Source organism: Prunus dulcis, chromosome 1 (assembly GCF_902201215.1).
Source record: "Prunus dulcis chromosome 1, ALMONDv2, whole genome shotgun sequence".
NCBI lineage: Eukaryota > Viridiplantae > Streptophyta > Magnoliopsida > Rosales > Rosaceae > Prunus > Prunus dulcis.
In genome coordinates this window covers 10,892,453-10,919,481 of record NC_047650.1, presented here as the reverse complement: position 1 = coordinate 10,919,481, position 27,029 = coordinate 10,892,453, and the positions used below count along the sequence as shown (strand labels likewise).

The 27,029-nt window shown below is 36.0% G+C and overlaps 7 protein-coding genes and 1 pseudogene across 11 annotated transcripts; 3 read left to right on the top strand and 5 right to left on the bottom strand.

Annotated features, from left to right (window-relative positions):
• Window positions 1-61: 61 nt before the first annotated feature.
• Window positions 62-3,745, bottom strand: LOC117626973 (probable protein phosphatase 2C 40). 2 transcript variants are annotated; one of them, XM_034358836.1, is made up of 4 exons: window positions 3,309-3,745; window positions 1,264-2,457; window positions 892-1,156; window positions 62-439 (listed from the first exon to the last, which is right to left on the bottom strand). In XM_034358836.1, the coding sequence occupies exons 2-4, from the start codon at window positions 2,446-2,448 to the stop codon at window positions 312-314; spliced, it is 1,578 nt and encodes a 525-aa protein (XP_034214727.1). In that variant the 5' UTR covers window positions 2,449-2,457; window positions 3,309-3,745; the 3' UTR covers window positions 62-311. The 2 variants fall into 2 exon arrangements, with proteins under 2 accessions (XP_034214727.1, XP_034214719.1); XM_034358828.1 differs by having other exon boundaries at window positions 3,314-3,744.
• A 985-nt stretch (window positions 3,746-4,730) lies between these two features.
• On the bottom strand, window positions 4,731-7,852 carry LOC117626985 (alanine--tRNA ligase). 3 transcript variants are annotated; one of them, XM_034358856.1, is made up of 9 exons: window positions 7,631-7,852; window positions 7,243-7,389; window positions 7,032-7,144; window positions 6,704-6,796; window positions 6,054-6,156; window positions 5,888-5,962; window positions 5,663-5,758; window positions 5,428-5,528; window positions 4,731-5,060 (listed from the first exon to the last, which is right to left on the bottom strand). In XM_034358856.1, the coding sequence occupies exons 1-8, from the start codon at window positions 7,721-7,723 to the stop codon at window positions 5,469-5,471; spliced, it is 780 nt and encodes a 259-aa protein (XP_034214747.1). In that variant the 5' UTR covers window positions 7,724-7,852; the 3' UTR covers window positions 4,731-5,060; window positions 5,428-5,468. The 3 variants fall into 3 exon arrangements, with proteins under 3 accessions (XP_034214747.1, XP_034214754.1, XP_034214740.1); XM_034358863.1 differs by having other exon boundaries at window positions 4,731-5,048; XM_034358849.1 differs by lacking the exon at window positions 4,731-5,060 and having other exon boundaries at window positions 5,138-5,528.
• Window positions 7,853-8,689: 837 nt separating this feature from the next.
• Window positions 8,690-10,110, top strand: LOC117615075 (putative F-box protein At1g67623). Of its 2 annotated transcripts, none has more exons than XM_034344067.1 (2): window positions 8,690-8,967; window positions 9,115-10,110. In XM_034344067.1, exon 2 carries the CDS (start codon window positions 9,121-9,123, stop codon window positions 9,883-9,885), a length of 765 nt encoding a protein of 254 aa, XP_034199958.1. In that variant the 5' UTR covers window positions 8,690-8,967; window positions 9,115-9,120; the 3' UTR covers window positions 9,886-10,110. The 2 variants fall into 2 exon arrangements, with proteins under 2 accessions (XP_034199958.1, XP_034199960.1); XM_034344069.1 differs by having other exon boundaries at window positions 8,690-9,037.
• Window positions 10,111-10,364: 254 nt separating this feature from the next.
• LOC117615076 (40S ribosomal protein S21-2) lies at window positions 10,365-11,871 on the bottom strand. Its single transcript, XM_034344070.1, has 4 exons — window positions 11,747-11,871; window positions 11,566-11,636; window positions 11,331-11,463; window positions 10,365-10,668 (listed from the first exon to the last, which is right to left on the bottom strand). Exons 2-4 carry the CDS (start codon window positions 11,613-11,615, stop codon window positions 10,603-10,605), a joined length of 249 nt encoding a protein of 82 aa, XP_034199961.1. The 5' UTR covers window positions 11,616-11,636; window positions 11,747-11,871; the 3' UTR covers window positions 10,365-10,602.
• A 795-nt stretch (window positions 11,872-12,666) lies between these two features.
• On the bottom strand, window positions 12,667-15,625 carry LOC117616827 (annotated as a pseudogene).
• Window positions 15,626-18,375: 2,750 nt separating this feature from the next.
• Window positions 18,376-19,171, top strand: LOC117616521 (rapid alkalinization factor-like). Its single transcript, XM_034345860.1, has one exon. The coding sequence runs from the start codon at window positions 18,523-18,525 to the stop codon at window positions 18,895-18,897; it is 375 nt and encodes a 124-aa protein (XP_034201751.1). The 5' UTR covers window positions 18,376-18,522; the 3' UTR covers window positions 18,898-19,171.
• A 2,116-nt stretch (window positions 19,172-21,287) lies between these two features.
• LOC117615972 (heat shock factor-binding protein) lies at window positions 21,288-24,418 on the bottom strand. Its single transcript, XM_034345166.1, has 5 exons — window positions 24,246-24,418; window positions 22,631-22,684; window positions 22,197-22,220; window positions 22,064-22,106; window positions 21,288-21,703 (listed from the first exon to the last, which is right to left on the bottom strand). The coding sequence occupies exons 1-5, from the start codon at window positions 24,246-24,248 to the stop codon at window positions 21,555-21,557; spliced, it is 273 nt and encodes a 90-aa protein (XP_034201057.1). The 5' UTR covers window positions 24,249-24,418; the 3' UTR covers window positions 21,288-21,554.
• A 478-nt stretch (window positions 24,419-24,896) lies between these two features.
• On the top strand, window positions 24,897-26,500 carry LOC117615533 (translocator protein homolog). The gene is made up of 2 exons (XM_034344632.1): window positions 24,897-25,450; window positions 26,199-26,500. Exons 1-2 carry the CDS (start codon window positions 24,919-24,921, stop codon window positions 26,273-26,275), a joined length of 609 nt encoding a protein of 202 aa, XP_034200523.1. The 5' UTR covers window positions 24,897-24,918; the 3' UTR covers window positions 26,276-26,500.
• The last annotated feature ends 529 nt before the right edge of the window (window positions 26,501-27,029 follow it).

Below are 27,029 nucleotides of genomic sequence, written 5' to 3'. Positions count from 1 at the left end.
ACATTAAATTTTAATTTATTGAGAGCAATTGCTTCATATGGGATACATATATGCTTGAAAGGCTTGCAAGTTTTGTGAACAATAATAAAGATTCAGACAATTCTGTGCCCTTCTTTGACAAGCCTCTCAAGGGATCATAAAGATCAGCAATTTGCAGATCAATGCAATCAAGCAGTTTTTGTCAAACAAAAATGGATAATGATAAAGATCATTATAGAGCAGGAGGAAGGACATATCTGATATCCAATATATACAATTTGAAACCTAAAACTAGAATGCCAAAAATAAAAAATATTACACCCCAAAAAATCTTACACGCACGTTGATGCCTTTGTAGTACGCTGATTTGTACCCAGAATAATCACAATTACAGTTACATCATCATGATACTTCCTCCTCCTTCCTGCTGGAATATTCATTAATTCTTCCATACTGAAACCTGAAACAAAAATATAGTGCTTAAAAACCTGGGCAGTGAAAAATAATAGACTAGTTTATTGGCTACATAGACTAGTTAGTTTTTCAGTTAAAATAAAATTTAAACAACTCTGTACTGGTATTTACTTTTTTGAAAACGGTATACCAAATTCTGGAATCAAATGTGTATGCATGCCTTAGGATGTGGTGCAGTGTGGCGTCTAGGCTGTATGATCAGTGACAAATAACATCTTAGTTAAATTTGGTATAAAATGTTTCAATCAGTTATGTTGTCAGGAAGAGATTTGTATCAAAGCTGGAGTTTTGTTGAGCCATCCCCAAAAGTGCTCTTCAAACAGTTCAGAAGAAGAAATTATGCGAGAATTTAACAAACAACATTTAAACTGAAACAACTTATAAGTAATTTGACTGGAATGACAACAAAATCTTCACGTGAAATGTTAGAAGGTCTACCTGCACAATTGGCTGCTCTTACTACAAGCTGCTCGAGCAGAAACTTAGCTGGATCACCAGAGGGATTGCTCAAGATATAGGAATGGACAAGCTTTACCACCTCGTCATTGGTAAAAAAGTCAAACAAACCATCACTCCCAACTACAACAAAACAATCAGATTTTGATATTCTATGCACATTCAACGATGGTTGAGTGGAAACATATGGTGGGCTCATAAGGTTGCGAACTTGAAGAATTCCCATCAATGCATCATTCAGTTTTTTCTGTAGGAAAATAGAATCAGTAACTAACCAGATAATGTCAGAGTTAATCTAAAAAATTTATCCAATTTGGTGTTGGTACATAATTGTTAAACAGTAAGAGTAGTCACCTTTTTCAAGTAACCAACCCCAAAAGCTCGAGTGACCTTCAATTTCCCTTTTACTCTTCCAGCCACAATGGTCATGGGATCATCAGGATGATCACACAAAACTCGCATCCTTTCACCTTCGTCATCAACTGTATGACTATCTGTGAGCTGAATAGCTTTTAGCCTCTCACTCCCATTCATGAAATCACCATCACCATATGTTGCCAAAACAGCTCGGCTGTCACCTAAATTAAGTGTATACAAATCCTTCCCATGTAGAAGCACAACTAAAACACAAGACCCAACAGAAACCAAATCTGGGCGATCCTCCATTTCCTGCTCAACCATGTATAGAAAGTCATTTTCAGCCTGACTAAGAGCACGTTGGAGGCTGTCAAGCACCCCATGCCTAAATGAATTAGTGGATACTTTTGGTTTAGCACATGGAGCATTCTTGGAGACATTGTCAACACTTGAATCCGTGTCTCTGTAAATTTGGGGTAGAAATCTTTCTTCGTTAATAGTATTGCTATCATCTTCCATATATGGAAGGGACCCATCTAAATCTAGACCACTAGAAACTTTGATGGATTCCTGACTTGATTCCCAGTCTAATAAATTAAAGTAAAATACGATGGTTTCATATAGTGTCCCAGCCAGAAAATCAGCTGCGTCTCTTCCATTAAAGCCATCATATATTGCACAAAAGAGCCACCCATTTTCTTCAGAACAGACAGCTTGAACCCTGTCTTCACCAGCAGCTCCACCTGCCACTTGCACTTCCATGGCATTAAGAAAACCTTCACTTCTGGAAGGAGGACTCATGGATTTCAATAAGTAAGAATCAGAATCAGGTGTAGATGGACTGCAACTTAAGTTTGACATACTACTCTGAAGAGAAGATGATAGTATGTCCAACCTTGAAAGAGTTGGTGAAGAGGGAACCCTACGAAATGAATTAGGGGAGTCCCAACTGGGAAGTATTTCTGCTCCTATCAAACCATTACAGATATTTGTGTTTGCCAGAGTAGCATTAGCACTTAAGGCAGCACCAGACAAGCAAGAGAAACTACTGTTCCTTCGGAGTTCAGGCAGGGTTTCATATTCATCAGAATCCTCACAAGAACTGTCTCTGTTGCTATTGCATTGATAGCCAAAGCTTACTTTTAGTTCTCCTTCAGGTTTAATCATAATTCCTCCTCGCATGGTCTATAGCTGAAAAAGACAAATGTTTAGGTTATTCATTACCTCAAACATTTGTAAGAAACTTGGAATTGATCTGATCATATTTTATTGCACAAATACCAAATTTTCTTCAAATACCATGAACTTGTAATTGAATCCAATCTTTTTCCAAAGTCCATTTTTAGAGTAATATCAACTAAACAGATTGATGATGATGATGTAAAAAGTGTGTTCTTTGTGTTGGGTGTGAGAGAGTGAAACACTGAAACGGAAATTTTGTATGCTAAATCCACAAGAATACGATAGATGCGTGTTCAAAACCAAAAGAATAACACACACAAAGAAAAGGAATTAAATTTATCTGATCAACTGAACGCGGAGCTTATGGGGGGCCTTGCAGCTCTAGTGGTCAAGAGCATTTACACCAAGGCCAGAGTTTGAAACGCCCCGCCCTTTGGCCTCCAAAGGGAAAGAGAACTAAACTTGGAGCAATCCCCTTTGGGCTCCCTTGGATAAGAAAATAATTACAATTCAAAAACAAAAGGCAATCCTGTATGAGGATGCACCTTTTACTGCACAAAAGATCGATACTTGGCTACATATGTAAGGTTCAAAAGTGGTTCCTTCCAACGCAACAAAAACCAACAAAACCAACAGGTGAAAGAATAAGCAAATTCAATCAAATACAAGGTTCAGAAACAGAGCAAAGGTAGTTTAAACCAGACACAACAACCGTCTATTGAGAACCAAAACAGTAAGCTAAAAATGAATCAAAAAACAAAGAAACAAAAGAGAAACAATCCAACAGTGACAAAACACACAACATAATCATGCATTATCATACAAAAACAAAACAAACAGAGTTATGATTCGAAACCCACCTCACCTTATTTGTCTTCAACAAAGAGGCGCCCACAGGAGAAATGGAAACAAACCCAGAATGTGACTCGTGCTATGAAACTTATATATACAAAGAGTGATGGGTTGTTGTTGTATAGTAAGAGGGAGTGTTAAAGGGTAAGACTTTGGAAAGAAAAAGCAGAAAAGCACAAGCAAGAGCAGATCTGAGAATGAGAGAAACCGAGAAAGAGATAGAAAGAGGTAGTGGAGAATCTGTATCTGGGTGGTACACAAAAGACGAAGGGAATGGATGGTGAGGAAGGGTCTTTGCTGAATTTAGCGGAATTTCTTTGGCTGGCGTTTTGGCTTTTTGTCTATTCGCTCCTACCGGTAATGCCGTTTTCCCAGTTCAATTTGAACTCAATCGATATTTTGCTTCCTTCCTGCTATTATTCCTTTCTTAACTCTCTTTCGCCAATCTTCCCTTCCCAAAAGAAAAAAAAAAAAAAACACGCATTTCATTGAAACGACACAACTCAGAATACAAGTGAAAAAAAACTGAGTGTCGGTGATGCAAATGTGGCCTCCTAATATTATTGTTATTAAGATTGCCTTTTATTTTTTCTCAAAAAAAATAATTTCCTTTTAGTGGATTTATGGTTACAGATTTATTTATATGGTTATAGATTTTTTGGAGTTATATTTCCATACAAGGTCGGGAAATTAAATAAGGCCTTTTTATTTATTTTTTATTCTAAGGGAGCCAAAACCCAGAAATAAAACAACAAACTCATGGGTCTAGTAACCCCACTCAAATCTTGCAATAGATAATGTCCAAACCCTTCAAAGCACACCCTCCCAAAATCTACCCCGCAAATCTAGTTTTGAATAAGGTCAATTTTGGTTTGTTAACATTGACATCATAATTTGCACTTAGATATTTCATTATTATAGTTTTTCCTTCTTTTAAGGATCACTCACAGACAGACTACAATTGTGTTTATATACCCATTGGATTTTGTTATTATAGTTTTTCCAATTAAATAATTCAATTGGGCTGACGAGCTCATAAACAAAAAATATGCATAAAAAAGAAAGCTCTTAATTTGAAGATAATTTCTTATTAGCTTGCCCAATTTTTTTTTCCTTTTTTTTTTCTCATTTGGGTAAATTTAAACTTAGGTTAAGTGTTTAAGGTCAACCAACGTCTCAATCAGATGATCTATTTGGGTTTGCTAACAGTTCATCAGATGTTAGAGTGGCTGCTACTGTCGACCAAAGGTCCATATGAATGAAAGAAAATGGCTTTACCTTCCCCAATCAAACCTTGTGTGTTTTAAGTGGATTTGACTTGGCCAAACTCCGCTGAGGAAGAGCAGACTTCAACCGCAAAGAAAGCTGAACCACCCCGAAAAAAATAACCAAAAGAAAGTGTTTGACTGGAAAGAAAACAAAACCACGAGTGTACCAAATTGTTTTTCTTATACCTTTCCAATGATTTCGTCGTTGGCAAATTTACCAAAAAGGCCTAAAGAATATGGACCTCAAATAAATATATTTTATTTCCCATGCATTTTTTCCAGATGTGGATTGTGGACCACACCAGTATATCTCCTGGTAGACCAGCAGATCCCTTGAAACTTCCAGCAGCCGAATAAAATTTCCAAGTGTTGATCGAAACTTCAGGCCAAGGGTCAAACTATCAAATCCAAATTTAAGATGGCGATGCTTTTGGACTCAGCATGCATGAGACAAAGTATGTTCCTTGGCTATGCCTGTGGCTGTGTAGATACCTGGTCCAGAGCCCCATTAATTATTCGATATTGAAGTAATTGTTCTTTCAAAAAAGTTCTAAATTCGAGTCCTAACATCCATGTAATATGTGTAAATTTAGTATATCATCGCCCCTCTCAATAGGAAAGGGGCAATCAAAGGTTTCATCGTTACAAATCAGGTACCTTGAACCTTATTATCCATTTGAGGCTTCCACATTAATATCCACATAAAATAAACGATGAGTTTCATGTATATTTCTCATCATTATAAATACCGAGTACACGTGGACAACACAAACAAAATACAAGCCTTGACTATCAACACACAACAGCTAGCTTATCCAAAAATATGTAATCTTGAAAGTTCATTTTAGAAGTTCCAGACCTTTGTATCAAGAATGAGGGTGTAAAATGTTAGACCGAGAATTAGGACCCAACATTGTAGAACACCTTTGTGGATCCTTTCTTTGTTCGTATTTGAGAAACCTGAACAAGCAACAAACAACGACGGAAATAAGAGCAGACCAACAGATTCTTACTTTATACACTCATTTCATGCTCATGATTGAGAAAAATTGTGAACTTCGATTTATAAAAATGTTGAAGCGAATGGATCTTACCGTAAGACTCTTGATCTCTGAAATATCAGAAACATGGGTACCACCACACGGACAGCCAGGACTGTCCCCTAGCTTCACAATGCGAGGAGTGCTGCCCTGGAAGAGATCGGAGATGCAAAAATGTAAAATTGCAGTTATTAGTTAGCCCTCAACGATTTGCAGCACTAAAATTTGAAAGCTCCTGCATGTTCATGTATATAAAACAGGCCTAGTATAAGGAATAACCTTGGGAATGTAATCGGGAAGGAAATCACCACACAGTTTACATGCTTCTTCATATGGTAACAAGGCACCAGAAACCTAAGAGAAATATAGTAAAGCATTAGAGCCAAATCCCATACTACCAACCAACAAAGCAACTTTAAATAAATATTGCAAGTTTGCAACTCACTTTCCCTCCTCTCGAGATTAATGCATTAGCTTCTAGCTCCAACTCCTTTTGCTTAATTTCCATATCTTTTTGTGGAATGGTGCCTTTGTATTCCACATATGGCCTGGCAAGAAGTACATTATAAGTACTAATTTCAACCAAATTACAAAGGATTTGCAAACAACATCAACATTGTGTCTCAAATAACAGAAGTTGTTCACATAGTCAGGATCATTGTGCTGCTTAAGGCTTAGGGGCTGTTGCTAGGCTTAAGAGGAAGGACCATTGTTCTGTTAGGTGGAAAAAATTTTGGACCTTACATTTCCCAAATTTGGATTGAGAAGAATTGTGTCTTAAAAAAACAGCTCATAACTTCTTAAAGGGTTGTGGCCGTCATAGACTCTGCTCAAAAGCTGCCGCCTATGGAATGTAAAAAGAATTTCATGAACGTCATCGTCAACAGTGAATTTGATACAAACACAGAGAGAGTAAAGGGGAGGCAAGGAAGCAACTTGGAGAGGGAGGAGGAAATAAAGAGGAATTGTAGAGGCTAGCTTCTCTATTAGATAGCATAACGAAGAAATCCTATTGCAGAAGCAGAACTAAAGAAGGAATATATACCCACACTTTTTAATCCAGGATTTAGACAATCAAGCAGAACAAAATCATACCCCTGAGGGAAATGGTAGCCTTTGGTTGGCTCTAAATCACCCAATCCCATATTTCTCATACATGCATCCAGCAAATGCCCAGCTGAGTGAAGCCTACACAAAACAATTGCACATAATGATTAAGATATGAAAAATGAATCAGCAAGGAAGCAATCAAACTTGCTCAAAAACTTAACATGGCCTATAATCAGCACAACATAAGCAACTTCCAAATTTCTCCACACACACAAAAAAAAAAATTAATAATAATAATAATAATAATAATAATAATAATAAAATCATTAATTTAACTAATCAAATGAGCCCATTTCTTTGTGTATATGGGTACCTAGAATTTAGCTTGCGCCTAGCCTCATCAACACGCAAGAACACCTCTTTCCCTTTCTCAAATTTTGATTCCATTTCCTCAACAGAATTTTCAACAAAACCGTAGTGGTAAACCTAACCAAAATTGAGTGAAGCACCAATCAAAAAGTTAACTTTTTTTAACAAAAATTTGAAGATCAAAGAAAGAAAATATTAAAATGTTGATTACTTACTATGCCGTCTTTGGACCGTACATCTTCTGCTACGAATTTGAGACCGGAATCTGCGACGGCGATGAAGCCTGTGTCGGCAGGTTGGCCACCACCTTGTGGATGGAAAATTGTACGGTCCAATACCAAAGCGGTTCGTCCATCTTCACCCTTCAAAACCACAAAGCACACACCACAATTCAATTAGTGATTTTCGATTTTCGTTTAACGAATGGCACTAATTTTTCTCTGAACTTTCTCGGAAAACAAACAGAAAGGAATTAAAGCCCTAAGATTTTATCAGAGAGAAAGTGAAGCTGAAAAAGAAGTAGTATGTGAGACTGTGAAGTGAAGAAAAGGAACTGAAAAAGAAGTAGTATGTGAGACTGTGAAGTGAAGAAAAGGAACTAACTTTGGATAAAGATAGCAATATGGCTCTGGACTGGAGCTTCCCCATGTCGTCGAAATAATCGAGCTTCGTGGGGGTCAAGCTGCTCGAAGCCATGGCTTTCACAGAACACCGATTTCAAAACTGAGTCACCACCGCGTTCAGAACTCGGAAATTGTTGCGTTGCGTAGCAATGACGGCTCCAGATAGAAGGCCATGTTTGAACTTTCCACCATTAATTACGTAATTGGTTTGTTGTACAATTTGACTAAAGTTGATGTGGTGATCCCCACTTTTCATTCATATTCAAATTTCCTCCTCCTAATTTAGATTAAATTAAAATAAAATATCGTTTGCATTGTATTAAAAAGAAATTACAAATTATAATTAATAATGATTTAATGAAAATAATATTTTCTTTCCATTCATATAGTAAGAAAATTGTGTGTTATATAGATATAATATTGTTATAATGTTGATGTTTGAATGAGCCGAAGCAACCCAATTGGCAAGACTTGTCAACCTGCGCACATATTTTTGAGTTCTAATATGACCTAGAAATTTAAAACAGGAAAATGTTCCACGCGATGACTTGCGTTGCGATTGATGTTAGCATAATTCTATCAAAATTCATCACTGACACAGAATGTGTTGGGGTTATTGACATGTAGTGAATGCATGACGTAAATTAATATCAATCATTGATGAATGTGGATCTCATAATAAGCGTAGAAATCCCATATTAATTGAGATTGTGTTTTCTTTTTTCTTCAAAAACAAAAACACAAAAATTTGCGAGAAAAGAAAGAGAGAGATTTTCTTTTGTTCAGACTTAGTATTTAATATTATTTGCAATCAGGCTGCCCAACGAAGACATGTCACGGTATACATTCCTAATTAGATAAGAATCTAGTATAATTAGTATGTAAGAAAACCAATTTAGCCAAGTTAACCACCGCCTTAATTTTGTTTTAGGAAATCCAATTTTCATATGACTTGGTGTTTCTTGTCCAAACCCTACAAGGGTTTGTGTTTGTGTCTGATATATAATCACACGTACATACATTCCTCTTTTATTTTGCATGCTGGTGTCGGTTGTCCCATGTCTTTGGGGAAGTCTTCTGGTTTCAGTTTTTTTTTTTTTTTTTTTTTTTGGGTGGTGAAGAACTGGAATTCATAAAACCAGAGCGCAAATAACACGCAAAACTTACAAGAAAACCAGTATCCAACTTGAAAGGACTACCAGCAAACGGCAAATTGGAAAGTAAAAACGGCGTCGCGTTAGGGAGCAGAACACCGGCAGGCTTTCTAACTCTAATCAGGAAGCTTATTTAAGCTTATTTCCACCGCAATAATTTGTGGTTTCTCTCTGCCTCCCTGTTTTTGGCTTTCTTTTTAGTTTAATATATTCTTGAGTTTGCCAAATTTAAGGTTTTTTTTTTCCTTTTTACAAACATATGGAAGCTTTAACTTGTTCTAATGGATAACTAGAATGTTCTTGTTATCAGGCATCAATGGCGCCTCTCACAAGGTCAATGAAGAAGAAAGCAGCAAACAGCAAGAGTCGCATCATGCAATCCCTTCCAAAGGAGCTTTTGGTAGAAGTTCTTGCAAAGGTGGCTTCGAATTCTTTCAACGATCTCTACTCGGCAAAGTTAAGCTGCAAGGACTTCAACAAAATGGCTGAAGAAGACTACATATTCCAGTGCATTGACATCAGCAAATTCCCATTGGTTTCTTGGAGGTTTGACGACAAATTCTCCAAGTTTCTGAAACACTGCAAAAAGTGTGGCAACGCGGAAGCCTTGTACCGACAAGGGCTTCGCGATCTTTTCAGAGGCAAGAGGGTGCAACAAGGAATCATGTGTCTGAAGAAAGCAGCCTCGAAGGGTCATGTAGAAGCGACGTATGTTTATGGGGCCATCTTGGTGTGTTTCGGGGGAGAGTCGAAGCAGGAAGGCCTGAAGCTTCTGTATTCTCTCAATCATTACAAACCGAAAGGATTCAGCGTAAGAGAATGCAGGGAGAAGGTTAAGGGACTTGTTTGGAACATGTGGGCTGACAGGAAGGTGGTGGGTAAAATTGTACAAGCCCGCCATGAGACTGCCATTGCGAAAACATGCAGCGACTGTGGAAATAGACAGGAGATTTTCACAGTCGAGCGAGGATGGGATCCTCTTGATCATGAAAATTTCAGCAGCTGCAATACCTGCAGGTGGCATCAAGAAGTTAATATTTTCCGTGATATATTAAACGACAGTTGCACCCCTCTGTATTGAATGAATTGATGTGTGTAGATAGGATGCGTAAGGGCAACATTTGATGTGTATCCACACGAGTTTCTCTTTTGCAAGCTAATGTTCTTGAAAGGGCAACATTTGCCCACATGGCATTCTAAATTATTGGGGATATATTGTAAACTTAAGATAATCAGCAAGCTCATCTGCAAGCTATTTGATCAATTTAAAACTCTCCAACGTTTGAATGTAAGATTCTCCCAATTTCTAAATGATTTCCTAAGCTAACATTAACGTATAAATGACAATACCAGTTTTTTATGTCAACACATGAATCTTTACAAGCAATTAACAGCCCACAAGAGATAATAAGCAAAGGCAGAGGGTGGTAGCTTAATTTGTGCCACAGGCAAAAGCAGGCACAAGCAATAGATATGAATTGCCAACTACAAATCTTTAGTCACAAGCTCTCAAAACATATACTGCCCTGGATTTCAATCATCATGCATTACCAGTGTAAATAGTGCCGTAGAGAGAAATATATTTAAAATACTCCAAGGAGTAAAAGTTTCACTACTTCGCCGTCAAAAGAACAGCCCAATTCAATAACACCAAAAAGTTGGGAGCTAGTTGCAACATTCAATACTAATTGGAAAAGAAAAACGCTCGACATCATATATTTTGGTTCACTAAAACAACACTTTCATTGTCAATAACAGACGTCCAGAAGAGAAACCACATAAGAAAAATCATCTCTTTCTACTGTTGTTTAACTTCAGATTTCTTCTTCTGCCAGAGACGGTCCAGACCACTGTCAGCCTCTCCCTGAAAAATAAAAGAAAGAACGCAAATAATCAGAACTGGAATCAATGGGCTCCCAAAGTGCAAATTTATGAACTCAAAAAAAAGAGCACCACATAGTCATTAAAGAATTATTCAAAAACCTAAATAACCGACACCTCGTAATCTAAACTTTATTATAAGCATGGAAAATCTTAAGACAACTATGTTTACAGAAGTTTAGATGCTTGTGTGTACTATTTGGGGTTTTCGGTTTGATTATGGGATCCCAGCATATGTTTGTGTTTACTTGGCCCTTCTGATATTCGATTTGGTAAATGGCATCTTCGAATTAGAGGTGAATCCAGAGTGGTTGAACAAATTCTGACGATGTAATTGCAACTGTTTTCTAATGTAATGAAGAAACTGATTGCTGAAACAAAATTGGTGATTTTTTAGCATAGGAACTTTTGGATATTGCGCGCAGAGATACGCATCAAACTTGAATGATTTGTATGTTATTTTCCTCAAATTCAGGTTGAGAAGTGCAGTCTACAATCATTCTTCGAGATTAATCTTAACGAAAAGACAAGAAGATATATACCCACAATCATTCTACATTCCTATTGGCATATACGCTTACAACATGCCCAAAAAAACACAAATATTTATCATAATAGTGTTGAAATGATAGAAAGAAGATGAACCTGAGCGCGGACATAGCCACAGAGGGCGAAAGTGGAGAACTGGCCAGTGTAGATGCCATTCTCGTCCAGATGCCCAATGTTAATCTGAACGGACGCGTGGTCCTTTGAAGTGATCAGCCTGTTTGTGGCCGAGCTGCATCCAAACACCACAAAATTTTAGCCCAAACCCTAAAAATCACAACCACACAAACAAAACAATGATACAAAAATTTCAATTGTAATAAGATTTAAATACCATTTCCTGGGAATGTAAAGCTCAGTGATTTGTCCCTCCTCGTTCTGCATATTGTCGATTGAGTTGAAACCCTAAAAATCCAAATCCAACAAACACAGGAACAAATCTCAATTTTCTCAAAATAAGTGGATTGGTAGGATGATGGATTGCTGATAATATTTTTGAAGGAGAAAGAATATACCTTTGAACAGATATGAGATTGAGAAGTGGTGGCGGCAGCTGCTCAACTGTAGTGCTCTGCGTTCGTTAGGGTTTTCTAACTCTGAAGGGGTTTTTGGTTTTATATGAATGAGAAGCGAGAACTGGTGCTACGCTAACTATAAACTGGGCCTACCAGAGAACTTAAAAAAAGGGTCGGGCTTCTCCAATTAAAAGCCCATCTTGAATGGGCTGTTTGTGTAGAAGTTGCTTCCAACTTTACCATGAATTTAAGATTTTTTTTATTTAAAAAAAAATCAAAATTAAATATTTTAAAATTCAAACATCAATTTTCTGATTTTAAATCAATCAATTTTAAGTTAGCGGACTGTTAAATGAGAAACCCAAATTGGAATATTTAATTATAGTTTTTGTTCGACAAAGTGATATTATACTATGCATGAATGAGGATTCAGCAAAGGGGTGGATACACTGTCTTGACTAACTAGCTTAATTCATATGGGGAAGGAGATTCAACTCAGATGCAATGAGCAGACACACTACCTTAGCCAATTGGTATAACTCATATTTACGAATCAATAATGTTATTTGTACCATATTTACTAATCATATTAGAGAGGCGGTCAGCAATGTAGTCAGTAAATATGGTACAAATAGCGTCATTCTTTACGAATATATATATATATATATATATATATAATATGACAAGTAAGATGAACTCTTGATTAAACCTCACAATCATGTAACTATTATATCAAACAAACTATAACATACACGTCCACAATCTCAAATCAAAATGAACTTCCCAAAACAAGGGGAACATGCCCAAAATTGAAAAAACTCAAATTAAATTACATGGCTCTTAAAATATAAAATTCTAGTTTGAAAGAAGATTTTGAGTGAGCACTACGTAGCCAGGCAGGCACACACAACAAGAGCTTCCTAATTCACAGCCCTGCAGTTGTTCCTGATTTCTCCATTTCTCCCCACCATCACATCAATGTAACCCATCTTCACCATTGCAGCAGCAAACTTAGAGGCCCATGCATCCGGATGGTTCCTGTTGTACTTAACCATCTTCCTCGTCAACCCACTGCTCCAAAGCTCCTGATCAGAAGCCAAAAGCCCTCTGTGGCTCACCAAGTTCTTGTAGTAGTTGTTGTCAAGCAAAGCAGGCGTTGAGAGATCAAAAACCACAACTGGGTCAACAGAATCTGTCAAATTCCGAGGCCTTGGGCATTTAGATTTTAAAGTTTCAGCATAAGCCCCATCCATCGAAGGGTCTTGTGGAAATCTTGCACTGAAAGAGTAAAGCCTTTTGGAGAAGGCAGAGCAATGAGACTCTCCAATGGAGTGAGCTCCAGAGAGCGTCACCATTTCCTCCATTAACAGCCCTTTTCTTGCAAAGTTGCCCCTCAACTGTGTCGAATTGAAAAATGCACCGGGGAGATTTTCGGCCGCTTCGTAGATCAACGAAAGCCAAGCCGTCGCCCCCTTCCGCCCGAGACAGCATAGCGGAGGCCGCCGGCACCGAAAACGCTGTCTCTGGCGGAGAAGGCGATGATGTCTGCGCAGGAAACTGTGTTTGGGCATTGGGCTTCTATCGCCGCCTTGGCTTCGTCTATCACCTCAAAGCCTTGGACGCCTTTGTTCATCGTGCTTTCTTTCTCTGCTGGCATTCCCGGCTTAGAATCAAGCAGAATAGAAGCATCACAACCCTGAATAATATTATACACGATCAAATCTGTCATACGTACTCTAAACTGGTACTATAGTCATAAATAATAATAAAATTACGAAAAGAGAAAATTAAAAATAAAAATAAAAATATGTAATATTTTTAAAACTCCGATAAAAATTCAGCCACTATATGGTGTTTTAATATTATTTATTTATAATTTTTATGTATAGTATTTTTATATTTATATAATATGTGACTTTTATCTGTATTTTTCAAAATTGGTAAGAAAATGTGTATTCATGCGTGTATTGTACTTTTCTTTTTGGGTAAGTACCATGAGGTGTCCGGGCCAACTTGTGCGCACCTCGACTAATACATACTCACAGAACTGTATTTTACCGTATTTTTAAAAAATGTACAGGAAACAAACGCATATATATATATTTAAAATATGTATCTATATATATAAAGCAAAAGGCAGAAATGATAAAACATTTAAAATACCAGAAAATGCCATTTGTTAATGTAAACACTAAAAATTGAAATTATTAATTAAATGAGGATAATATGGTAAATTCACACTTTTTCATATTAAAAAATTAAAATTAAAAGAAAATTCATATAATAGATCATATTTTTATGGAACACAACTACCCATTATCTTTTTTAATTCTAAAATAAATTTAAATTTTTTTATTAAAAAAACATTTCACAAGCGCAGAAACACATGCGAATATGTTAATATGTATAATATGAGTATTATACGTGAACCTACACATACCAAAAAACAAATATATATCAATAACAACTGAACCAATGGTCATGAGCCGGTCCTGGGTTTTCTAAGGCCCGGGGCAAATTTTCTCAAGTGTGCCCCTTTATACAAATTAAACAAAAATAAAAAATAAAAAATATCAACTAATTAAACACAACACAATAAAACTAATTAACAAAGAACAATAAAACCTGGATTTTGAGCAAATTTTCTTCCACTTGAAACTTCCAATTATAAAGAAAAAGAATCCCAGCCAAGTTTTCTGTTAAATCAAATAATAAATAAGAAAAAGTTAACAATTAATCGCATAAAGCATCTCACAATCTTCAGTCAACTGGATACAAACACATGAAAGTGAGCATGAAAAAGCATTAGAAAACATACCGCCTCTTTGGAAATGACTGCTAGTTCGCCTGGCTTAAGCCCTTGTTTGGCAACCTCCCGAGCTGCATATCCCTATAATATTTGAAAACAAACATGTATTAAGCATTAAAAGTTATCGAGGCTTCCACAATACTGCAAAAATTATCACAAAGCACAAACAACAATTTTTCAACACTTGATCATTATTACCAAATGATTTTATTTATCCTATTAAACCACAATTCTACACAAAACAACTACAAGAGTCGAGTACAAAAAGATTCTATATGTATCTTTTAAAAAAAAAAAAAATACCTTCAAAGAAAGGCACTGGTCTAACTGGTGGATGATTTATTTTCCAACTCTGTTGGAGAAGAGGAGAATCACCGGAAAAAAAAAATTGCTTGCGTTGCTTTGCTTGTGTTATGAACTGAGAAAGTCGAAGGGTTTTTCCTTCTTTTTGTGGCTAATAAGAGTCTGTTTTGATTCCCCATATTTATTGATTGGTTTTATATTATATTTTATAATTAATTAATAATGAACTTCCTTAGTCAATACGTTTCTTTTAGAGATTGAGTATAAAGACTGATTTGGATTAATTGTCTTCCCTTTTCACTGACAGATACAGGCAGCAACTCCTTTTATTTTAATTTTTTTTTTAAATACATATATATATACATAAGCTTTATAAAAAAAAATTTGAGCCCCCCTCAGCTGTAGCCCGGTGGCCCTGGCCCAAGGCCGGCATAATAATCTAGGCAATCAGTCTGGCAAAGAAAGCATTTTTGTACGAATGAAAATTTAATAAATATTTTGCATATAATAAGAAAATTATCAGAAGTGAAATATATTATTATTTCATACCCTTACAAAACAGTCGTGGAAATGGAGTCTGACGAGGGCAGCAGCTATGGCAGGATCTGCGGCAAGTGCCTTAGTGGCTGTATTTCTGACCATGGTCTCAGCCGAGGGGCATGCAGTCTGGTAGAAACCAATCTTCAGAGGCACAGAAATCGCTGGTGTGACTAAAACCACTGCCATGATGATCAGCAACAAAGCTAAGGAAGTAAACAATAAGCTTGCCATTTTGATCTGCTTGAGCACTTGAGGCGTGCGCGTTGTGCTATTTATAGAAGCAACTGTGAGGGAAAAAAAAACTTGGAAAATAACCCATTGGATTTATATTTTAAACCAGGCAGCAATTGCAATGAGCAAGACTGAAAATTATAGTAAACAAAGTCACAACATGCAAATAAACAATTGAGAGGCGTGTGCTCCCCCCACACTACTCCTTTTCCTTTACATAAACTTAAAACCATGGCTGGATGGACAAACGTGAAAACAAGAATCTTATGACCTAGCAATGCCACGGCTTTTTCCTATTTTAGATACTATCTACTTGTTATAAGATGGTGTTAATTTTTTTATTCATCCGAAATTCATTTGTGTCATTCATGATTATTTGCTCTAGTTGCACCTAGTTTTTTTTTTGCTTTTTTAAGGAATTCGTGACTTCAAATATCTTAAACCACAACTATGAATAAAAAATAATTAAGTTTTGTCTAAATATAATTATAATTATAATCAAAATAATAATTAAAACCATCAAATTAATCAAAGACTCTATACTTAGCGGTGGAGGTAGAGACTGATGTTTGGGGGGCCACATGCTTAAAATTATGGGAATTTTTTTCTTTTTTCTTTTCTGCAATCTATGGTTGTTCTTTACAGTAAAGGAGGTGAGAAGATGGAAAGTGGGTAAGGAATATTTTTATAATTCAAAAGTACCATCTCGTGTTTGATGCAGCTTGAGATTGCACTATTTTTCCAATTTAATTGTATTAGTTTGTGTTAATGGAGTATAGCCTAGTGAAGAAGGGCATTGACTTGTATATCAAATGTCTCAGGTTTGAATCTCCACAACATCATAGTGTGTGTGTGTGTGTGTGGCTGAACTCGCTGAGATTGGACTATGATGGCATGTTTACTAATTTGATAGGAGAAATTGAATAGAGGATGAGTTGAATTGAGGATGATTAGATTCATGATTCCTATTAAAGTTGTTTATTAAACTATATGGAATTGGGGTATGAGTTGTTCTAATTACTAAAATATCCTCGTTGTTGGGTTAAAATAGATGGCAAATTTGGAATTTTCAAAATTGTGTGTGGATATAATGGATAAAAAAGATGAATTCCCTAACAAGTTAGTTCTCCAGGAATTAGAATACCACTTCCCACTCAAGATTTGAATTCTTTAAGTATCAGAAATTAAAATTCTGATTTTGTGTGAGCCTCATTTACTTTTTAATTCATTAATGTGAAATAATAAACGTATAAATCCTTCGTAATTCGAATTCAATTCCAATTCTTGATCAATTTCCAACCAATTGCCAAGCCCACCCATAGAGGAAGTTCAGCAGAAAGAGATGGATTTAAAAGGCCCAAAGGAAAGAGCTAGCTAGACGGCCAACAGCCCACAGAAAAGTCCTAGCTTTTGTTCAAAGTTGGCAACTAGAGCACCAAATGGTTCAAATGACTTTTTCGCTCCATCATTATTATTATTATTATTAGTTTCGTTGAAAAGCTGAAAGTAAAGCACGATAATATAAGTTTTTTTTTTTTTTTTTTTTCTTTTCTGAAGTTCTCTCAAATTTCCTTCACTCACATTTTCCGTGAATCCAATATGGTGGTAGATACTTTAAAGGACATCATTATCAGCACTCCTGTATTTGGTTTAGTCATTTTCCGGTAGATGTTAATTATATTGTATGGATATGTTTGGAACTATGATCCCTAGGGAATCTCATGTATAACTTTTTTTTTTTTTTTTTTTTTGGATTTCAAAAAAAATAAAAGAAAAGAAGCTATGTTTTTTACATTGAAGATACAAGGATCCACACTTGTTATGGATATTGAACTTGTCGCACCAGCCCAACTCCCAAGTGCACAGGTATCATGGGCCTAGGCCCTGTTAGGAAGAGTTGCAATTTTGGACTCATTTTTAAGCTTGACATGTAGTTTGCAGTTGGAGTAGTTGCTTGCTGCTTAGATTGTGTTGGAGATTCCAAGTTAATAAACTTTGGTTTGCAAGTTGTTGAGTTTGAGTCGTTTGGTTTCAACATTGTATGGTTGTGGGATTAAATATTCTCCCTTCTTCTAGATTGCTCAAATCAAGCTCAAGCATTTAGATTTATAAGTTCTCCAACAACCCTAATACACTAACTCAAGTGGGTGAGAGAGAAAGAGAGAGAGAGAGAGGTCGCATTTACAAGTTCAAGCTTTAAATTATGCGATTCCTATATTTATACATATGCTTTTTATGATGGAATAATGCACACATAATAAAGTTACTTTATCTTAACGAGACTAGCCACAATTCGATATCAAATTCATATAAATATGCATATTATCTTCGCAAACAACGTGAGTTTAACTTGAAAGTATATCCAACCAAGTGGAGACTAGACTACTCCTACTCCCACTAAACCATAACAAAAGCATTAGGTTACTTCATATTGAAGATGGAAGATGGAGCTTTTATCTCTTACCAAATGGCATTATCAACTGCCACCTTCTTCTTGTTATCCTCCAGCCTCATTCCTTCATTGTCACATTGGTTGGCCACTAACTGGCTTTTATTGTTTAAATCTCATCACGATTGCGATGCTCTTGTTTGTGTTTTTTTGTATTTAACTTTGTATTTTTTATTTTTTATTTTAATAAATCACGACAAAAGTCCCAAATTCAATTTAAATTTACAAAATGAAGTCAAAAAGCGTGATTAGTGGATGTCCATAAAGTCATTGACATTCTTAAATTTGAAGCAAAATCAGTCATCTAAAGGTCAAGTGGCATGTTCCCGTAAATACTTCCCCAAACCAGTGGCATTTCCAAACCAACGGTCACTTATAATCCCAAACCCACCCCACAAACCTCTTCCTCTCAAAAACAAAATTCAGATTGGAAAACCCCCAAAAATGGGAAGCTCAAGCTCAAGAACACCGCCACTCTTTGCATTCATCTTCGCCTGCGCAATCTTCGCCGCTCATTTAGTACATGCTTCATCTGCAGCCGTCGATTTCAGTGGAGGCCACCAGCTGGACCAGCTGAGCTGGGTCTCCACAAGATCAGCGGGAGGGCTGATAGCTGAGGACGAGGATTTGGAGCTGCCGATGGAGTCCGAGATCAGCCGGCGCATCTTAGCCACGAACCGGTACATCAGCTACGGCGCGCTGAGGAGGAACACTGTCCCCTGCTCGCGACGTGGCGCGTCCTATTACAACTGCCGACCTGGAGCTCAGGCAAATCCCTACTCTCGCGGCTGTAGCAAAATAACTCGCTGCAGGCACTAATTTGTTTTTTTATTTTCTTTTATTTGTTTAATTTTTACCTTCCCTTTTTTTGTTATTATTAAAAAATATATTATATTATTTATGGGGTTATTGTGTGTTATATACTTGATGAGATTTTAATAATGGTTAGACAAAATAATTGATGTGTCATATTGTAATGTTAAAATACCAAATTTTCCGTTCTCTTTTTCTTTTTATGTTTTTGTGTTTGGTTGGATTGTGGATGGATGTGCTTGTAATATTACCATTATTGTCATATAGTTTTGGGGTATGATTTCTTTTTCATTTTGTATTATTTAATTTTTATTAACGAGAAGCGGGATTCGAACCTACCGCTCACGAATTTTTTCAATATTATCGGTAATTAAATGACTAGTGGTTATGAAAATTAGAGAAAATAATATTTGTGGGCTGTGGATAAAGAAAAAAAAAAAAATTATATATATATATATATGGGGGGCTGAGCTAAATTCCAGAAACCGCGTGTGTAGTGGGTTGTAAAGGTGCTTTGCAAGCTGTGTGCTTTTGAGGCAATGAGCCAATAATGCCTGAGATTTGATTTCGAGTCATCTGTATCCTAGCAGTATACAACTGTCTTGCTATAGTGCAAACAAGGACAACACGACCACGTAGTCGTAGATGTAGATGATTTTTGTTTTGGCCATGTTTCTTTTTTTTCTTCCTATTTTTGGGGGGTGTCGGCTATGAGACCGAAATCATGAGAAATTGCCACTTTTGGCTGGATATTTATTAAACAAAATTTTATTTTCAGGAAAATGTTATTATGAAAAATTAACTTCTCTGCACGCCCTCTGTGAGAGGCTTTTTTTAATTAAAAAAAATTAAATTTATTTTAGAATTAAAAAAGATAATGGGTAGTTGTGTTTCATAAAAATAGGATTTATTATCTGATTTTTTCTTTCTTTTTAATTTTTTTTAATATGAAAAAGTGTGAATTTATCATATTATCCTCATTTAATTAATAATTTTAATGCAAAGACATTTTTTGGTATTTTAAATGTTTCACCTCTTTTGTTATATATATAGATAAGGCAAACTTTACCAAAATAAATATTACTTTATGGCCTCATTTGGTTCACGGAATAGATTTGAGGGGAAATTAATTCCCATGTCATTTCCTAAGGAATGGGAATGAAAGATTCATTTTCCACGTTTGGTAATGTCGGGAAAGTAACTGAGAGATTTCACTTTATTTCATTTCCCATGTTTGTTTTGAGTAGGAACGGAAAACAAATTTTGTATAATTTTTCAATTATACCCATATTAAATCAAATAAAAAAAAGAATGCATTTAATGATACATTGTAATTCTAAATTGTTCATGGGGACAAAATAGTCATGAAAATTGTGCATTGAATGTAGGCTCATTTTTCCAAACTTTCCCATGAAGAGGAAAAACAAAACCCAAGTTGAGATGAGGGTTTCACTTTCCCTCCTACTTTCCCATGCCTGGACTTATCAAACATGGTAAAGCAATTGAATTCTTATTCCCAACCCTCCTTTTTCATAAACTAAACGGGACCTAGATGCTGCTGATACTTCATTTATTTCATGTGGTTAGTTATCAAGATAAATGTTTCTTAACAAACAATTTGGTATGTAAATGTTTATTTTGTTAATTTACACGGCCAGATTCGCGTACTATTAATTTGTACCATGTACACGATTGTGCTAGCTTCACGTGGCCGCGCGCAACTCACGCTTGCGTGTTTCAAATCAAAATTGTTATTTTCAAAAGAATCATGCATATGGTGGTTGTATCATTCTTCTGAAAGCAATGGAAATAGCCAAACACACACGCACGCGCAAAGAAAATAAAAATGAAACTTCTTGTTGGCCAACGGTCAATTCCAGCGCATTCTCAGTGGCATTTTCAAAATATGAAAAGAAGTTTGGAAATTATGGAATCTTATATTGCCATCCACAATTAAAAGCAAATTCCCCCCACATGCAGTAAAGCACTCGTCGGCGGTGGAGAAATGAGTGAACGTGTGAGCGCGCGCTCTCGCTCTCTCTCTCTCTCTCTCTCTCTCTCGCATCATTATGTTATGGGCATCTTTTAGGCCTTTTGTGAGACAAATCTAATCGACACCTCATATGTCTGTGTCGTATTAGCCATCTATAAACCCACCCATATGAATCATAAAAATCAACATTTGCAATCACAGGACCACAATCAATAGTTCTGGACGGCCACAAATTTGCAAGCTTTCTTTTTTCTTTTTTCTTTTTTCCTAGCAAATTATTTTATTTCGGTTTTCCCTAATTATGTGCTATAAAATAAGAAACTTCATCATCTCATGTTTACTTATAATGTAGAAAATGGGCTGTCAGGCAATCACACACCTGTAAAGATGCATTACGAAAATATGAATGCGGGAGAGCAATTCTATCTCTGAAAATGAACCAGGATTTCAGCATAATTGAAGACAGATAATCCATCAAGGGTTTCCTACATTTCTGTTACAAAATGAGAATTAAAACTTGGCCTTGTTTTACAAATCCATGGAGCATTGATCCAATCCAAGATACTGTGTATAGTATGATTTCCATTTCAAATGAAAGAGAGTAAAGATAAACACTCAAAAGCCAGGCAGTAGACACACTATTTGATTAAAGCAACACAGCATGCCGTGGCTACTCGTTGGTTGAATCATCAGCTGACTTGGGTTCGATATTTGACTTTGAAGGGGCTGAAGGAGATGGTGAACCCTCCACTCCCATCTCGGTTCTGAGATCATTGATGCTCTGCTCCAACTCATCGATCCTATTGCCCATCTCATCAAGTGCATCATGGTGGTCAAGGAAACAAGTACCAACATAATTCAAATCAATGAGATCAATGAAGTTTCTATATTTGAGCAACACCTAATAATAATAGTTTTATATCCATCTCCATTGCAGCCCTTTGAAAAGAAATTCCAAATCTCCAACATAGAATAAGTCAAATGTGATTAAAGAAAGAAAAAAAGACATACGTCAAATGAACATGCTTCCCTACTGAAAGAACAACTGCTAGCACGGACTAATTCAAAAAATTTGTTTTCTAATGTTATAATAAAACTAGCTAAAGATAAGTCATAAAACTAATGTAAAATAAATATGTATATCAATTTGTAAATGGCAAGCAAAACAACGAAGGATATTCTTTGTGATGATGGAGTCAGACATTGTCTGAAACCTGGATTGCTGCCAAATTAAAAAACATAAGCCATACAATCCATTGAACAGAGTCGGTCATCACAATTACAAAACCTCACAAACACATAACAAACTCACCATCTGTTGAAGAAGATTTTGTACCTGTAAAAACCAAAACAGAGATTGAGCAAAGGCAAATGGAGTGACAAATTATCACACACATTTAAATCAAACTACCTAGTATATCCCTGAATAAAGTAAACGTCAATTATTGATTAACCAATAAAATACCTTCAATTTGGGAATAGTGGCCAACCAACGAATTCATCAACATTAACTAATTGATAACAACTTCATCGTTCAGTTCTAAATATTTTTTCACCCTCATTTTGAACGGTTTCATTGCCCAATATGGTTATATATAAAACTGTTTTCTCCAGACTACTGGACACAAATAGGGCCACACAGTCATTAATCTTTACATGCATAACACTCATCCATATGCCCATGTAGAAGTAGTACAATTAATTTATAATGAACAAAAAAAGAAAGATAGTTGAACTGGAACTCACAAAAGCTGTCATATCAGCAGTGCTCTGTTTCGGGTCATCTGCATCATGTCCATCCTGCCCAAAAAATGATGAGATACTTCACCAAAATGTCATCAACAGTATCACTATCAGTACATGCTACGGTGCTGAATTAGGCTAAATATATAGTCGGTTCGTATGAAAGGAAAGTTAACAGAAAGAAACCATTCTCAGTTGATAACGTGAAGGGGGTGTAGTTTAACTGACTTCTTTTTGGAACCCCAAAGGCAACAAAGGGCTGCACAATTTGGGCTCTAGCTTGTAGCCAACCCTTGCCCCACTACCTACCTTAAGAAGACATCTCCAGGGAAATCTCTGGACATGTCACTGACATGTTATGTTATTGATTTTAAAAAAAGAAGAAGAAACTAGCCTATGTCTTGTCCCAAGCACTCAGTTCATGTTATGTAATATTATTCATCGTTCATCCAAAAAGTTATGAATGTGCCCTTGACTTCTCATGTAACAAAAGGAAGATAAGCCTAACTCCACCAGTGTGTATTCCAAAAGTACCAAAGACGCATGTTCAAAAAACTCCATCAACCAACAAGCATACAACATTCGTGTATTGAAACTCCCACAAATACTGTCATACATATATGATTGTTTTTAATCACAACATGGTCAAGTACTTGCTTCACAGTTTTCAGTCCTTACATTACATGTCAAGTTTCCATAAAAAACATGCATTAGTTTCCCCATACACATATATGCATTGTACATAAGTTGGTGAAAGCTGTATTGACTTTTTTCAGGATGATCATCACGTATTTCACACCCTTCTAGTTCATCCAACCTTTACCAGGTTCTCCTTCTTAAAGTAGTCGAAGAAATGTATTGAAGAAACTACCAAGTTTCTCTCATTACTTTTTCCACCATTTTACAAGTATTCATGCAATTACAATTGAGTGCAAATCCGACAAGCTATTGAGATTAACACAAACCCTAAATATTCCAGCCAGAAGACCTATTAGGTTCCTAAAACTAAGCACTACGAGATTGTTCTAATGCAGCAATATAATAGCACACCATAAACGAATTCCAACTTTATGTTTGATGAACTGTTAGAGGGAAGCTGAAAGTACTCCAATTCCATTACATACAGCTATAAACATACTATAGAAAATGATGTACGGATTGGTGCATTACAAAAGAGGGAAGAAAAAAGAGAGGAGGAATTGTAACTCCCCAAGTCCATCAACAAGCTAAAAATAATCAGAAACATAGCACCACTGCTACTTCCCATACACTCCTTCTAGGAACGGACTTGCTATACAACATGGACTGTCAAATTATAAGTTTCAGAAAAATGCGACTGTATTAGTATATATTATGTTCACTTATTTTCTCGAATTTTCCCAGCTACCAAACAGAAAACTGAACACGAAGCGAAAATCACTCACAAAAGCGATAGAAGTCAAAGTTTCAAAGCAGTACAACAACATAAGCTTATTGAGATAACAGATCGGACGCTAATGCAACGCATTTTCTGAGCGAAATTTCAAAACCCTAAGGGGTTCAATCTACATATGATCAATATCAGTGAAAACTAAAAAATGCCTGGGATAAAGTTTCATTAGTGAAAAAGGAAAATTACCATGTTCGAAGCCTCTGCTGGGAAGGTTTTGGAGACTATCGGTCACGCAGTGCAGTCAGTACAGAGCGGAGAAAGGTGGTGTTGCTCCTGTATTTGGTTGTAAGAGAGGAAGGGAATGGTATAAAGCGTTGCAAAGATACACAATTACCGGTTTCTCCCTATTTGCTTGTTGGCCGAAATTATTATTGGGACCTATTTTTACCATTATTATTAGTTTTTCTTTTTGGTGTTAAAGGGTCTATTACCTTTTTTTTTTTTTTTTTGGTAAAAGTCTATTACCATATTTTCATATGCTTGAAAATCACTTCTTTTTTGTGTCAATTTTGATCATCTTTTTTTTCTTGTAATTTCAAATTAATTTAATTCATAAGGATTCAGAGGAGGGTCATTCGAACTTGAATGCGTTCTATTAATTTTATTGCAATTTTGGCCTTTTAAACTTGGTATAGTTGTATAGTTTGTCAAGGAAGAGTATTGTGTTGTGTGTATTTTGCTTTTGTTGGTAAATTTGCTTGTGTTAGTGTCTCAATTGATTTTTCTTTTTTGAAAAATTGAATCACTCACATTCTAAGAAACCCCTAAATTTGCTCCATAACGTTCATTTTTGCCCTATAACATCTCCCACTAATATTTTTGTTATGAACTCCACCTCTCCCTCCACAATTTTCTTGACATGGCTTCCAACACCCTCCATCACCGGCTCAACAATGACCAACCCATTTCCACCAAACCCACCGCCACGACCTTGACCAAACAAGAAAAGGCCAAGAGAGCTCTAAGGTCCCTAGCCATAGGCATTGCAATTCCTCTCACCTTGACCGCATCCACAATCTTCTTCTTCGGCTGGGGCCCCAAGTACCGGACCCTAACCCAACCCTTTTGTCTCCCTCCTCTCTGGCTCATAAACTTTGCCACATTCTTCTCTTCCTTCCTCATGGGTCTCTCAGCTTGGCTTGTTTGGGCTGACGGTGGATTTCATGCCCAATCCAATACATTTTTCCTCTACATTGCCCAAGTTTCATTGAGCATTTTGTGGGGTCCTGTTCTGCTTGCGGCTGGGGCAGCTTGGCTTGGATTGCTCATTTGTTTGATGAATTTTGGAGCTCTGTTTGCCTGCTATAAGTGTTTTCGATGTGTGAATCCATTTGCCAAGGATCTTGTAAAACCTTGTTTGGCATGGGCGGCTTATCTTGCCATTGTTAATTGTAAGCTTCTGTTTCTTGGATTTTGATTGTATGCCACACAATTTAAATTTATGGTTAGGTTTTAGCACTAGAGAGGCATGAGATGAAATCAAACTAACAATCACCCTGAGAAAGAAATATTGTCTATAAGCGTAATAGTTGATGTGTTGATTAACTATTGATCATAATTCATAATAAATACAAATTAATTATCACATTATATGATCAGTTAGTGCGATGTCTTTAGCTATCTTAATGAAATACAATATCATTTAGTTTTTAGAAACAAAAATGTCGGCTTGTTGTTAATTTTTTTTTTTTAAGGACCTCTTACCTAAATTTGACCTTAAAAAAATTCCAATAAAAATAAAAAGTGATTTGTACTCGATTGATTTGAATAATTATGTGCCAACTTGCACTAAGTTGGTCTAATAATAAGTTAATTAAGTAGCAATAAGAAGATTCGATCATAATTTAATCATCTAAGGTGAAGACACTAGGAAAGTGACTGGAGCCGCGTAATGTTTGCCACGCGTAGCTATCTGCTGCGGACGGTCAAACTCTGTCCTTTTGTCTTGGTTCCAAATCGGCGTCTGCTGGCCCGTTCTTTTCTCAAATCACATGAAAAATATAATATTATTATTAGCTGTTAACTCGTAGCTGTTGTTAACTTATATACAACGTCACACACGAACACGGACAGATGCATGTGATTTGAATAAATGCAAACCATCAAATCTATCTCTATCTATATCTATCTCATATGCAGCTCGCGTCAAGACTCAAGTGCCCACCCAACACGTTACACATGCTTTGGTTTTTCTTCACTTGGAGTTCATGTCGTGATCTCACTACGATTGAAAGCTTTTTATATGCTCAAAAGAGGGTTCAATTCCTTTTAATTGTTTGTTTTCCTCTCATTTTGGTATAGAGATTTTGATTTATTCACTCGACTCTAACACTTCTCTTGTTAATATTATGAGTCGTTTAATATTCGAATTTCCCCTCCGTACTGATTATTAAGTACATTGTTTGTTAAAAATAATTTTGTAAATATCATATTATTTGTTGAAAAAAGAGACTCTTTATTTGCACTTCAAAAACATCATTTTGTAAAAGCACAAGAGTTGAGTGTAATAGAACTTCTTTGGAATGTCAATAATAGTTTTAAATAAAATCTATTTTTTTTAAAGTTAAGAAAATAAGCATTTTTTTTAGAAATTCATTATGTATAGCTTCATTAGTGTTTTAGTCCCGCTGCCAGTAGTTATTGTTGGTGCTCGATTTGTAATTTTCTTCATAAATTCATACATGTAGCAGATGACAGTTGGATGCCATGCGTAAGTCCTTCTAGCTCGAGATTGTAGATCTAACCTGGCGTTTGTGGTGAGAGTAGCCAATCTCCCTCTAATTTTTTTATAAAAAAAATAAAAAAATAGAATCATTTTTAGAAAATATGTACTAAATATGCTAATTCATTTAACTAATTTGAAGGACAATACATTTATTCCTTAGATTTGACATGGATTTTCATTACCTTCAACTTTTTTTTTCAGTGATTACCTAAAACTTACGATGCTTACGTTTTTGGTAAATTATT

What these genes read in the sequence shown, in the direction of transcription:
- LOC117626973 (XM_034358836.1), bottom strand. Translation starts at nt 2,448, where the DNA reads ATGCGAGGAGGAATTATGATTAAACCTGAAGGAGAACTAAAAGTAAGC. An exon ending in GGGTTGGTTACTTGAAAAAG is followed by an intron (nt 1,157 to 1,263) that starts GTGACTACTCTT and finishes ATTTTCCTACAG; the next exon opens with AAAAAACTGAATGATGCATT. An exon ending in AAGAGCAGCCAATTGTGCAG is followed by an intron (nt 440 to 891) that starts GTAGACCTTCTA and finishes TTTTTGTTTCAG; the next exon opens with GTTTCAGTATGGAAGAATTA.
- LOC117626985 (XM_034358856.1), bottom strand. Translation starts at nt 7,723, where the DNA reads ATGGCTTCGAGCAGCTTGACCCCCACGAAGCTCGATTATTTCGACGAC. An exon ending in TATTGCTATCTTTATCCAAA is followed by an intron (nt 7,390 to 7,630) that starts GTTAGTTCCTTT and finishes GTGGTTTTGAAG; the next exon opens with GGTGAAGATGGACGAACCGC. An exon ending in GGCTACCATTTCCCTCAGGG is followed by an intron (nt 6,157 to 6,703) that starts GTATGATTTTGT and finishes ACTTCTTGCCAG; the next exon opens with GCCATATGTGGAATACAAAG.
- LOC117615075 (XM_034344067.1), top strand. Translation starts at nt 9,121, where the DNA reads ATGGCGCCTCTCACAAGGTCAATGAAGAAGAAAGCAGCAAACAGCAAG.
- LOC117615076 (XM_034344070.1), bottom strand. Translation starts at nt 11,615, where the DNA reads ATGCAGAACGAGGAGGGACAAATCACTGAGCTTTACATTCCCAGGAAA. An exon ending in CTTTACATTCCCAGGAAATG is followed by an intron (nt 11,464 to 11,565) that starts GTATTTAAATCT and finishes GTTTGGATGCAG; the next exon opens with CTCGGCCACAAACAGGCTGA. An exon ending in GTGGCTATGTCCGCGCTCAG is followed by an intron (nt 10,669 to 11,330) that starts GTTCATCTTCTT and finishes TTTATTTTTCAG; the next exon opens with GGAGAGGCTGACAGTGGTCT.
- LOC117616521 (XM_034345860.1), top strand. Translation starts at nt 18,523, where the DNA reads ATGGGAAGCTCAAGCTCAAGAACACCGCCACTCTTTGCATTCATCTTC.
- LOC117615972 (XM_034345166.1), bottom strand. An exon ending in CTGCTGATATGACAGCTTTT is followed by an intron (nt 22,221 to 22,630) that starts GTGAGTTCCAGT and finishes TGGTTTTTACAG; the next exon opens with GTACAAAATCTTCTTCAACA. An exon ending in AAAATCTTCTTCAACAGATG is followed by an intron (nt 22,107 to 22,196) that starts GTGAGTTTGTTA and finishes TTAATTTGGCAG; the next exon opens with CAATCCAGGTTTCAGACAAT.
- LOC117615533 (XM_034344632.1), top strand. Translation starts at nt 24,919, where the DNA reads ATGGCTTCCAACACCCTCCATCACCGGCTCAACAATGACCAACCCATT. An exon ending in TTATCTTGCCATTGTTAATT is followed by an intron (nt 25,451 to 26,198) that starts GTAAGCTTCTGT and finishes TCTCATATGCAG; the next exon opens with CTCGCGTCAAGACTCAAGTG.